The sequence below is a fragment of the Eleutherodactylus coqui genome, chromosome 7 (genome assembly GCF_035609145.1).
Source record: "Eleutherodactylus coqui strain aEleCoq1 chromosome 7, aEleCoq1.hap1, whole genome shotgun sequence".
Classification (NCBI taxonomy): Eukaryota; Metazoa; Chordata; class Amphibia; order Anura; family Eleutherodactylidae; genus Eleutherodactylus; species Eleutherodactylus coqui.
Window position 1 is genome coordinate 60590538 of NC_089843.1, and position 13579 is coordinate 60604116.

Genomic DNA, 13579 nt, shown 5'->3' on the forward strand with positions numbered 1-13579 from the left:
CTTTCATTTTCAAATAGAACTGCCAGGAATAGCAGAGTACAAGTGCTCGGCTATTGGTCAGTCCCACTGAAATGAATGGAGTGGTCATCGCTGCATTCAATGGGATGTCCCAGTGGTGGGAGAAGCATCCCTGCAGTGACGAGCAGGGAACACATGCCTCCCGTTCTTGGGATCAGAGTGTGAGTGTTAGGGGTCTCAGCAGGAAGACCCCTTTTAAATCAGACTTATCACCTATCCTATGAATCCTATCCTATAAAAGCTAATTTTGGTACAAATCTTTTAAAGCAGCAAGTCATTGGTAAAACGCCTTGCCTTTTATACAATAGAATTATAAATTATACCTAAATTGGTGGGATAGCATAACACAGAGATGCAGCAGAGCATCAGATGAATCTGCAGCATCAGAAGGGTATTTTGGTTCCCAAATCCTACCAATATCATTTTCCTTTCCCATTAAAGTAACTGACCTTTCAGATAATTTTTGAGAAAGAATAGACACATCCCGTAGCACACCCTGACAAGCAGCAGCATGGAGGATATTCTACAGGAGTACCGAGCAGTGCAACTGTGCATCCAGTACTGAGATGAGATAAACCACTAAAAAAAAAAAGTTTGTCTACTAAAAGCTGTAGCCACGTCTCTTGGTTTGTCTCTTTCTGCCTCTTTGTAGCTGCTCCCTCCTCCTCTCCAAAGACCTCTATGAGCTGCAGCTGTAATCTGATCTATCAGTGCAGGGCGTTCTGTTAACTAATGCACGATGCAGAGGAAAGAGAAGAGTTAAGCTACTCCCTACCTTTGTGACTTTTGTTATAATAGCTTGGAAATAGTCAGAGGTATAATATATGTGAATGCAGCCATGTTCTATAGTACACTGGGGAGCATTTACCATTTGAAAAAAGGCTGAATCTAAAAATTGAAGCGTCCGCAGTCACGGCAGTCTAAATAGGAGATCCGTCGGTGAGGCTGGACTGTTGGCTTACTTTTTATCTCCTCAAACTTTTTTTTTGTTGTGGTTATAAATTAGCTGATAAAAAGTGCAGGAGAGAAGAGATCATGGCTTGCCAGTCCAGCACACTGAGGGATCTCCTATTGAGGCTTGTGGCCCTTTTACACGGCACGACTATCATTCAGAGTCCTGCGCTCCCATGGGAATTTGAATGATAGTCGTCCCGTGTAAATGCATGCAGCGACTGAACAAGAATTGTTCAGTCGTTCAGTTTCTGCATGCAGAAAACTGAACATGCCGTTCCGTGTAAACAGCAGTCCTTCACTTCTGAACGACTGTCTGCTGGCAACGAATGGACGCGGGTGGGGGTTGGGGAAGAACGCTCTCTGGCCACCACACTGGCAAGGAGGTGAGCGACACCAACAATACTTGCTCCTGTGTAACAGCACAAGGGTGAGCATCACTGGGACGAGTGTCAGCATGGTTTGCCCGACATCTCATCCCGTGTAAAAGGTTCATTAGACTGCAAAATTTTTAATTAAGCCAGATTGCAAAAATGATTCTCAGCCCAAAATACATGCATTTAATTGGATAGAAAAAGGTGTCCCTTAAAAGGTGTCCAGGGGGTGCATAACCTCCACAGTGTTCAATAGGAGGCCTACCTGAACCCTGTTCTGAGGATCGGTGGGTAAGCTAGTTATCTACAGCCTGCTATTTAGGTGCTTACACAAGCAATGCAAAGACAATGCACTTCTAGAAAATGCACCTACCAAGGAGCGTTAGATCGGTTTCCAATTTAAGTGCAGACTCGTATAAGAGCTCTTCCCGGTTATCAATACTGGTTTCTGCTAAATTGTGGTCGTTCAGCCATTCTGCATATTCCCCATCTGTCATAACCTAAAGGATAGAGCACACAATGACATTCTACATTGTATATTAACAAAAGCTGTATGCGGTAAAAAAGCCTCAATGAGTTTCAACAAACTTCGCCTCAAGGAAGCAAGTTGCCATAGATCACCTCTCACAGATCCTCAGCAGAATGCCCTTTGTTAACCATGTATACAGCTTCTTACATGCTTTGGTTTTGTTGCCCAGTCACTGAAGTTTACTGGCTTGTTACATTGTTTTATGATGAGCCCATAATATTTACACTGGTCATTATAGCAATGGTAAACTCCCCTGGTGCAAGCACCGAGTCATGTTTTATTGGCAGATAGGGTGGTTGCCTTTACTCATCTTACCTGAACCGCAGCCTTCAGGTCGTGAGCCAGAGCTTAGGACTGCATTTCTGCTGCCCTAACACTCTGCGCCACCCAAGGTTCTTTAGCGGTATGGCAGTATGAGTAGGAGAGATGGGCCTCATTGTGAGAGGCGAGTATTTGGCAATTCGTCAGACCAAGTCCACAGCCGGCCATCTAAGGGTACTTTCACATGGCAAAAATTGCAGTGCCGTGAAAAAAAAAAAGGCCCCGAAAATCTAAGTAAGTCGCTAATAGCTTGGTTTTTAGCTCACCTACATACAAAGCAACTGTCGACTGGTCTAAAACAGGCAGTCATTCATGTATGAGCGCCTGCCCGCTTCCTCTGGGGGCACCTGCCCGCTTCCTCCAAACAGAGTAAGGTGGCCAGAAGAGATCTCGGACACGATCTGCCTCCATTCACCGAGTGATCATCGCTCCTGTGCAAGTACAGAAGCAATGATCGCTGAGATAACCATCAGGCAGTTAAGCACCCAACAGTTGTCCCATGTAGACGTACCCCAAGGGGACCACTCAATCAGGATGTCTGTGTCCCCTTAACCCGAGGACTGTAGCTCCCCCTGTATGAATACTAGTTACCCTCTTAGCAATACACAAGGTGCGCAGTCCTCCTTTAGCATATTTATCCAAGTGTCTCTGTGTTAACGTTCGGATCTCCATCTGCAGCACTTCTGTTCGGTTATCTGAAAACACAACATTAGTAAAGATTGGGCCACACTGAAGGTTTTACATATATTGTATACGGAGGCCGACGTAACAGCCACACGGATTTATTAACTACTCTAATGATGGATTATTGCTTCCATACTCAGAAAAGGAAAAAAATACAGGGAACTGTCCGATTCTATATACTGTTAACTAAACGACAACCTCTTTTTATATCTGCATTCCTATGTTTAACCCATTAACGGCCAACCTCTTTTGGGCCTGAAAGAATTTATCACCTCTACTTGTTTCCTTATTAAAGCAAAACAGAAAATAAAAACCAAAATCTACACTCCGTAAAACATTTTTTTATTCTATTGTCTGTACAGTAGGTGACCCACACTGGCATCACGAGCTCCCCAGCGCTCAAAGGCACACTGCATGTTACCGCTAATTACAAGGTATTGGTTAATATTGGGGCCAAAATTCACAAGTTCACCAATTTTTTGGTCTGTTTATATTTCCCTTTTCTGTGATTTTATTGAGGTTAGAGTAGGGACGCACGAGGAAACGAGGAGCCTTCATGTTGGATTGTGTATTTTGGCCAACATATTAACAAATATCTCGTAATTATCGGTATGAGGTGCAGGGCAGCCCGCTGGGTTGAACTATGGCGTCGTTAATAGGTTGTAAACCTGCATGGTGCACTAAACGTGCCATGTGGTCTGGCAATAGTACTAAGCAGCCCCCCCCCCAGTATAAGGAAGGTTATGTGAGTGGTTGTTCATCAGCACCTTGCACCTGTGTTACTTGCTCTTCCATTTAGCAGTCTGGCTATCTGCATGTTGAGGGATGGGGTGTTTTTACCTGCCCTCTTGTATCAGTAAGGATATGGCCGCTTTGTCATTTTTATTATATATATAAATTTTTCTTTTCTTTTTTTTTTACAGAAAAAAGTCAGCAACTAACATGATAATGCCCGTTTTGCACGTGCCGAGAATCTCACCTCATCCGCGCCCAGGCAGCCTGTATAATTCTCGGGCACTAATCGGTCATATTCCTACATGAAGCACTGAACAATCAGGGTTTATATTGCACAAGTCAGCGCTGGTTTTTATGCCGGCTGAAACTGATTGTTGAATAGAAACGCACGATACTCGTTCAGTCATTGGCTCGCTTTTAAACTGAACAATTATCGCTTGTTTCAACGATTTTCTGAATAATCATTCCATGTAAATGCAGCTTAAAACAAGTCTTGTCTGGTCAAACCTCATTTATGTCCCTCACTAAGTGTGCGATTAAGAACGGCTTCACATCTGCATTGGAATCTCCGGTCGGCGGTTTTGTCACAGATGTGGCTGCAAACTGGGGGACAAAAAAAAAAAAGCGCCACCGCAGATGTGAAACCACCCTAACCCCCACACTTAGAATGTGGCAAATAGTCTATAAACTAGTATCACTTACTAATCTAATATAGTGAAAGGGATTGGAGTTGGTCACAGGTCCCAAACCAGCAGAGCCAGACAGCAGCCGTATGATTACAGGACCTGTGATGATGCCACCATCATGTGATTAGTCACGGGGTACAGAGCTCTGCCCCCAACAGCAACAGACTATGTTGAAATTTGATTTCTCAAAATTGGTCATCAATACATGGTCAGTAAAGATTAGACACTCAGAATCCCCGCTGATCAGCTGATTGAAAAGACAGTAGCACTGCTGTCACTTTAGTCAATATCAGGTACAACGCAGTACGTTGTATAGTGGCTGTGCCTGGTATTGCAGCTCAGTTCCATTTATTTGAATAGGACTGAACTGCTCTCAGGTCATGTGACAGATTAATGTGACATCCCAGAACTGAGAGGAGGCCGCAACGCTCACCCTCTTGGGGTCTTTAATCAGCTGATGAGCGGCGATCCCGAGCAATCGCCCCCCACCGTTCAACTACTGATGACCTAGCCTCATTGAAAGGAGGCAGTCATTGAAATGAATGGAGTGCAGTGCGCCAGCCTGACCTGTGCTTCCCATACTATGTTCATTCGGGGACCGACCGGGCCCCCGTTCTCGTGATCAGTGGAGGTCACAGAGGTTGAACCCCCAGCAATTAGCTACTTTTCCCCTGTCTTGTAGATAGGGAATAACTTGTTGGAACTAAAAACCCTTTAAGTTTTTCTACCTATACAAATGACATATACATTCTTTGACAATCTGATAATCCAAAACATTTGATGCCAGTGACTATCAGGTTCCATCGCTGGATCAAAGGAATTTTGTGATATTTACAGAGACCGCTGTAATGTGCTCAAATGCTGCATGTGAAAAAAGGCCACAAAAACGTACCTTCAGAAGTTAAGGCTAGAAGATCCATAATTACAGAGTCTGCACCTTTTGTATAGACCACCACCTCATTGGACATAGGATGTCGCACCACAACAGACATCCTTTTCCTCACAGAGTCAAATGGCAAAATATGCAGCAGTTGAAATGCTAAAGGTCCTAGAAAGCCAAACTCCACAGTGACTTGGTCAGGAGTCCGAGACTGAAGAGTGCAATTATAAGCTCTGGCAGCGTGAACCAATGCAGCTTCATCCGGGGACTCGGCTTCATAGTAAAGCTCACAAGTGGTGGGTTTATTGGTGGCATCTTTGGGATTGGCAAAGTCTGACTTTTCCAAGCCATCCAGTGGCATTTCACTTGCAGAGTTCAGACTACCCTCCAAGGTGCGGTCGCCCTCAGCAGGAGAAGCCAGCTTCAATCTGCTAAAGAGCGGCACTTTGTTCATAAAGCTGTTGGGCGTTTCCGAAGATGGATCTTTTCCGGCTGACAGTGATGAGGCGCTCAGCTTCCGAACAGAGAACCGCTGAAACATCTGCTTGATTTCTTCTAAAGATTTCATCGGAGTTTTAATTATGGAGGGCATCCTTACCTGTCAATGTAATAAACATGTGTTCTAAGACATAATGCATCGCAGGCACTCTTAACATTTTGTTATGTTGTGGCCAAAAAAAAAAAAAAGGACGTTTTAAGTTTTTCTGCATTCAATACCCCATAATGACAAATCTTTGTACTTTTTTTACATCTTGGAGATGTTTCTGCACCCTGATTGGAGTCACCAGTGATAAATTCAGTTGATTGGACACAATTTTAAAAGTCACGCCCCTGTCTATGTAAGGTCTCACAGCTCACAATGCATATCAGAGCCCAAACCAAGCCATGAGGAGGAATGAATTGTTGGTAGAGATCAGAGACAGGATTGTCTGGATCCACAGATCTGGAGAAGGCTATTAAAAAAATGATGCTGCACTGAAAGTTCTCTAAGAGCCCAGTAATCTCCATAATTGTTAAATGGAAGATGTTTGGAACAACCAGGACTCTTCCTAGAGCTGCAAACCCACCACTAAGTAATCGAGGGAGAAGGGCATTGGTAACAGAGGTGACCAAAGAACCCAATGGTCACTGTGGCTGAGCTCCAAAGAGCCTGTGTGAATACTTATGTCAATGCAAAATGTTGTAGATTTTTTAAAACTGAAAAAACTAAGTTGTTGAACATTCTGTTCTTACTTTGTCATAATGAAGACATACTAAATGCGCTGTACAGGAAGATACCCGCTACATATCCTCAGCAGCCTCTGATGACACCTATATAGACAATGGATATATTCCTAAATCCATTGAAAGAAAGCTGCCTTGTTTTTCTAAACCTGGACAACCCCCTTAACATGAAAAGAAGGGGCGGTCATTCGGACGCGCACAGACAATTTATACAATTTTTGTTTTTTAAGGCCTCATGTCCACGGGGAAAATGTGATTTAAAATCTGCAGCGTTGTTCCCGCAGCATGATCCGCGCCCCATAGGGATGCATTGGACACCCGCAGATCGTTAAATACCTGCGGATGTCATTTTCCCTTCTGGCGCGGATTGCATCTGCGGGAAAACACCCGCAGCATGCTCCATTTTTAGTGCGGGTCTCCCGCGGGGACGGCTCCCGCAGGCTTCTATTGAAGCCTATGGAAGCCGTCAGGATCCGCGGAACACCCGTACCTGAATTTTCTGCTCTCTGGCGCAGGAGAGCAGGAGTTTAAAAAAATGGAGTGCCCGGCGCAAGCATGCGGCACGCTGACGGCCGCTGGGCCCGAAGAAAGAAGATCCGGCCGTGACGGAGGGAAGATCCGCAGCGTCCGGACATGTAAGTTTAATTTTATTTTTAGCCTCATGTCCCCGGGAAAGGAGGGACCGGCTGCGGGATTCTGCAAGGAGTTTCCGTGGCAGGCCTGATTTTTCCCGTGGACATGAGGCCTAAGTCATAAGGAATCATAACTGAACACAAAAGAAAAACATGAACATCTACAAACCTTCTGGCGTGGCTGGTTAGGTAAAGACACCACTACAGTATTACAGATCGCAAGGGCAAGGAAAAAGTCAATAATATAAGACGTCTCCAGCGTAGTCTTCTCAGCCCACTTGGACAAATACAAACAATGAGGAGTGATGCTGCTAAACTTCTTCAGTAATCCCGGGTCTGGCACGACATCTTTTTCCTGTTGAAGACACACATGTAAGGATTTAAAACATTTGCTTTGCTTTTTTTTTTTTTTTTTTTTTTATAATGAACTTTTCTTTTTTTTTATTTTGTTTTCTATTATTCCATGTCATGATCTAGATTTAAGAAGGAAAAGTAATTTGAAAGTCCTACAATTTTCACACTGACCAATAAGTCTAATAGCATATTATTGTATCTAAAGGCTTGTTTTGAGCCTTGCTTAGCTGTGCTCTTTGTGTATCCTGAGATTAATGATGGACTTCACCTGCTTTGTGGCCAACAGTTGCTTTTGCTTTACATAAACTTGGACGTCCTGTGCCTGAGTACTCTTCCTGTTCAGATGATTGTGCTTACCATTATACTGATCTCCATTGCCTGCGCACTGAACTCTGCTTATATCTGACTACGGCTGCCCCTCCCATTTGATTCCAGACCCAAGAACCAGCATGGTTACAAATGGAAAGAGTCGGACCTCTTCTGTTTATTGGACCCACTCCTGGGCTTAGCATTCAAACATGGAAGCAAAATATGGCTATCTTCAAGAGACCTTACAGAGTAGAGCTGTAGGTCAGGCAAGATGGCTGGCCACTTAATACTGTGCATAAAGTGTAGTAATAAAAAAACAAAACAAAAAAAATTAACAATCAGAAAATAAAAACACATTAAGAAAAAAAAGTGTTTTAATTAGTAAAAAATAAAAAACTAAGTAATTTAATTCCTTAAAAAAAATGTAAAACACTATAGTATTTCGAAAGTTATATAACGCCCTAGTGCATACCATGGGGCTGCTAAACGCAACACTTCTTGAATGCCGTGCAGAACCGTCACCTTCTCCTGGTATTTCTAAACTTGTGGGCAACTTGTTCAATGACCTGTTGCTTGGTGCACTCCTTATAGACTTGGGGCTGTGACTCTTGGACCAGCAGGTTGCACTTTTAGAGGAGACACCACCATCCAGAATATCTTCAGAATGTAGATCGGACTCTTGGTAGGTCTCTAGTCTTTTAGCTTTAAATGCAAATAGACAAAAAGATGTAATAAGGAAAATCAAATCTCTAGGCAAAAAAAGAAACATTAATGCAAATCCACAGCTGCTTCACATGCTAAAATGATACCTACACATCCAAGATCTGAAATCTATTGAAGCAAGACACATGCACATTTACAGAATCATAGCTTTAATGCACTTTTAACCTGTTTCTGCACACTTTAGGCCGGCTGGACACGAACGGGGCAGATTCCACATTCGAGAGCTCACAGTGGTATCAGACCCTGTGCCCAGCCGACATCCGCGCACACCGGACATTGTTCTTCTTTTCCTGTACTACGGAAGATCCGCACGGCGAACCATTGGACATGCATAGTATCCGCGACCTTCCCGCAATGTCATTGTGGAAGTTCTGTGGGTCGGACGGCTTCCATTGACTTCACACACAGAAATAGCGCATGCTGTGATTTTTCCTCCGCAAGCGGAAAAATCGCAATTGATTTTTGCTCGTGTAGAGGAAAAAGCGTTTTTACTTCAAAGTGTTTATTAACTTTTTCATAAGTAGGGCAAGACGTAGATGCATGTTATACAGCAATACAAGGTACAATAGGATACTAGATCTTTAGTAACCATTTTCAAGTATTATGGCACATATATATTGTTCTGAAGATTCAGATTTAGTCTAACAAATGCTTATAACATATCTTGTTGCATCTTAATAAAAGGAAAGATTTAGGGAAAACACTGGAGGGGAAGAAAGGGGGGATGGTGGGTGGGAGTAGAAAGGAAAAGAAAAAAAGGGGGGGGCAGGGTGGAAGGGAGGTATGAGGTCTTGTAACTAGACCTCTTTAAAAAACTAACCTTAAATCACTCATGAAGCCAACAAAGTTTTATGTTCCGCTTATATTTGTTAGAGTCTCTCCCCCCACATGGCCCCAACAGCCCCCCCCCCCCCCCCCCCCCCCCCGTGCACGCATGCACACACACACAAGACTATCGAGGCAAGGGGTACCCCCATTGCTCTCTATACACCAAGATGTTAGTTTAACACGTTTAGTACCAGGCGCCGTAAATTTACGGCGCCTGGTCCTGGGCTTAAAGCCCAGCCGTATGTAAAATTACGGCGAGGCTTTAAGCTTCCTGTCTCTGCAATCAATCAGAAGCAGGACGGGTTGTCAGCCGTTAGTAACAGCTGCTAACCCGGAAAAAGCAGTAGGAGTTTTTAACTCTTTATACCTTTTCCAACCCCGAGTACACATCGCTCAATGAGCGCTCTGTACTGTAAAGTGAATGTGGAAGTGTAACTTTCACTACAGGATCCATCATATGGCTATATTCCCATTTTGAACCCTCTTTGAGGAGTGATATAAGCCCTATGATAGAGTTGCAGAGTCATCTCAACATAGCGGACTTGAGGGAGGCAGCACCAACTGCACATCAAGGCCTTCAACAGGCACAGGACGGTTAAATCTGGAATATCTGAGGTCCATTTCACGAGTGCCGTTTGGGCCATGGCTTTGTCCATTATTGTCAGTATGTAAATGTTGGTAGGCTCTGGTTGTATAACCTCCTATATTAGAGTGGTGTATTATGCATATGTGGTTTTAACTATTCATGTGGGAGCATGTTGGCCAGGGTTCACAGCATGCTCTATTTTCGGGTGGTGTCCGCACGGACATCTTCCATTGAAGTCAGTGGAAGCTGTCTGACCCACAGCCCGTCCGCAATTAATATTGCGGGTACCTGCGTCATCAACTAGCGATGTCGTGGGGGGGGGGGGAGAAACTTTAAAAATAACATTAAAAAATCTGTACTGCACATGTCTGACGGCGAGCCGAATCCATCCACAGTGCAGAAAAAGAAAAGAACATAATAACAGGTACGTAGGGTTGGATTCCGTTGCGGGCTCCCGAAAGCGGAATGCGACCCGTTTTGTGTGTAGGAAGCCAGTAGTAACTGAGGATTTTAACATTTTTGCAGTCAAGATAACAGCTAATAAGCAAAGTAAAGGAACCTAGCAAATGCCATGGCCGTTGTTCAAACCCTAGTGATCCCCAGCTATGGCTTGGAGGAGCTGTGTACACCAGGAGTAAATAGCATTAAATGGCATCCATTGAAAAACATCAGACCGTGTAATCCATGGCTGCTCCAAGCGCTTTGCAGTAGGTCTCCACACTGGTTTAATTATTGATTTAGGGATAAGAAGTCCTCCTTGTTTAGTTGGTCATACACAATCCAAATTTTTAAGCTGTAGGACGCCTAGAAACAAACAATGTGCCTACCAACAATTCTCTGAGCGTACAAACTAGCTTTGATATGTAAATGACGCACCATTGTCCTCATGGGAGTATTCCACACCAGCAATGCTGCATCTCCGGAACACCATCTTGTTTTCGGTCAACGTGCCCGTCTTGTCAGAAAAAATGTACTGCACCTGACCCAGATCTTCACATATGTTCAGAGCTCGGCACTCAATGAGAGAATCAGACTTCTCGCAATAAAAGTCCTTGTCATTCTGGATGATGTAGATCTGTGCTAACTTAACCAGCTCAATGGAAACATAGAGAGAGATGGGAATCAACACCTAGAAGAAGAAAAAATAGAGAGCATCAGTTCTAGATAATACGCAAATTTCACCCGACCCTTTTAAAGGGAACTAGACATTACAATATTCCATTCCTAAACCACCAGCATGGTGCGCGACATGGCGGTAATAGCTTTCTAAAGATGTGATTGTCAGAAACGGACCTTGCAGTGTAAAAGTAAGCAAAGTTAGAAAGTAACAGGTGCTACCTGTGAATAGTTATGTGGGAGTGGCCTGCACTGCCTCGGACTACTCATGTGGGTAACCCCAGGTCTCCGAAGTAGTCCTGCAGTCTTGGCACTACAAGCCAGCTCCAGCACATTCACAGATGAGGCCGAGACCAGTTCACTTTGCTAAACTGTACATATAAGCTGGCTTGTAATGCCAGTGGTGCATGACTACTCCTGAGACCAGGACTACCAATATAACTAGTTGCAGGTAGCCCATGCTACTTTATAACCATTCTTTTTAATGCTGTCGATACCATTTAAGAGAGTCAGACCTTTAGAAAGCTATTCCTGTCCTGTACAACATATAATGGTGGTGTAAGGACAGGATCTATTACGATTGGTTCCCTTAATCATAATGCACAATTACCATAACAGCAACTAAACTGGCTAAACATAAGCATTAAGGCTGGGTTCACACAGGGCGGATTTGCCGCGGAAATTTCGCCACGGCAAATCCGCCTGCGGCCGCTAATCTCGGGTTTAGCCAGCCATGTGGACAAGATTTCTCAGAAAATCTCGTCCACACGGCACGGGCAATCCGCTGTGGTAAGTCAGGCTGGAGCCGCGGCTTCAGAATATGCAGCATGTCTAATTTTTTTCTTCTTTCCGCTGCGGCCGCGCTCTCTTCTATGGGAGCGCCAACCGCAGCGGAAGAGCGAGCGGCCGGGCCGCTTCAAAGCCGCCGCGGGTCTTTCCGCGGCAGTTCTCCCGGCGGACATCTCGTGGTTTTTGCTGCGGCCAAACCGTGGAATTTCCAACGGCAATACGCCCAGTGGGAACCCAGCCTAAGGGTGAATCCTGATGCTGCAGATTCTCAGTGTCTTCTGAAAACCCCAACATGTAGCATAAAAAAAATTCTGTAAAGCGCCGTCCACGTAGTGTAACTGACACAAATTCCACACTGAAACCCAATTCTGTTTTTTGGGGGGAAATACCAGAGGTTACCCTTTGCAATCATGACAAATATACAACAGTCGGACAAATCTGCATGACCGATTTTCCTGTGCGGCTTCCTTCCAATTGTGATACAAACAGAACTTGCACAGGAAAAAAAAACCATCGATTTTAGTGGGTTAATTTACATAAGCGAATTTTCGATCTCACACTGGGTCCTATTTTGGGGCGATATCGACCATTTTCTATGGGAGCAAAAAAAAAGAAAAACATTGCATTGCACTTACAATGTAGATGCAAATTATTTATTTTTTTTTCCTACTGAAACATGCAATTTTCACGGGCCTGAAAAATTGCACAAGCAGCGATGCGTTTTTCTCACAAGACATCACACTCCCAGGCAAAATAGCAGGTTGGCATTTGTGATCTCAGATCTACATCACTGCCAGGTAAATACGGCCGAACGCGTGTGGCTTTGGTAGTGGATTTACAACAAAATCTGCAGATGGGGTAAGTCCAGCCATGCTGGAGATTCTCCAAGGATTTACATAGGCGAGTGCATTATAGCTCTGAGCAAATAAGACCAATGATTTTTCTGGGATTTTTCTGCGATTGCGATGCAACATTAAAAACACATCGCTGAACATGTATTTTTCATGCGGAGAAAGAAAAAAAAAAAAAGTTGCACATTGTTCCAAATGGAAATACCCGAATCGCATGGCAGGCGAGTGCGAAGCGGCTTTTTTCATGTACTCATAGGAAAGAATGGGTGATCCTTGAACAAGAAATAGAAGTAAATAGAACATGCTGTGATTTTTTCATCTCGGACTCTCAATCCAAGAAAAAATTGCCCAGGTGTATAACCCATTGAAAAGAGTGCATGTTCCATCCATATTGCAATCAAACAGACCTGGTGTGGGGAAATCACCCGGGTACATACACCATAACATTGTCAGCATCATTTCACTATATGAACTAACAGTGATACAAAATATACCGCGCTTATATGGGGAAAATGTGCAAAATCCACAGCATATAAACTGTATAACTGGGACATGGGTCCTAAAAGGTGTATTCACATGTATATATCAGAGGAAAAGAGGAAACAAACGGGCCTTATTTATCAAACCTGTCTAAAGCCCCATTTACACGGGAAGATTGTTGGGCAAACGATGCCTGACACTTGTCCTCGTATGTACTCGCTCCCGTGCTGCTGTAAAGGAGCGAGTATCGTTGGCTCGCAGCAGAGTTGCTGGAGGTTTCTCTCCTCGCTCTCGCCCTCCCCTCTCCATTCACTTTAGCAGCAGTCATTTAGTACTGAACAGCTGCTATTTACACTGAGCGATCACTGTTCAGGATTAGATGCAGTTTAAATGACGATCGTTCACTGTAAACAGCAGTCGTTCAGTACTGAATGGCTGCTGCTAAAGTGAATGGAGAGGGGAGGATGAGAGCGAGAAGTGAAACCTCCTCCAGCCGTTCTGCTGCGAGC

At 44.1% G+C, this 13579-nt stretch overlaps 1 protein-coding gene across 1 annotated transcript in view; it reads right to left on the reverse strand.

Moving 5' to 3' along the window:
* The window catches only part of ATP10D (ATPase phospholipid transporting 10D (putative)), an 84931-nt gene that overhangs the window by 24216 nt on the left and 47136 nt on the right, over positions 1 to 13579 (reverse strand). The window contains exons 9-14 of the mRNA XM_066573120.1: positions 10711 to 10963; positions 8170 to 8399; positions 7204 to 7389; positions 5191 to 5776; positions 2785 to 2888; positions 1717 to 1843 (exon numbers count right to left, since the gene is read on the reverse strand). Coding sequence (XP_066429217.1) covers positions 1717 to 1843; positions 2785 to 2888; positions 5191 to 5776; positions 7204 to 7389; positions 8170 to 8399; positions 10711 to 10963 — 1486 coding nt within the window. The remainder of the gene's footprint in view (positions 1 to 1716; positions 1844 to 2784; positions 2889 to 5190; positions 5777 to 7203; positions 7390 to 8169; positions 8400 to 10710; positions 10964 to 13579) is intronic.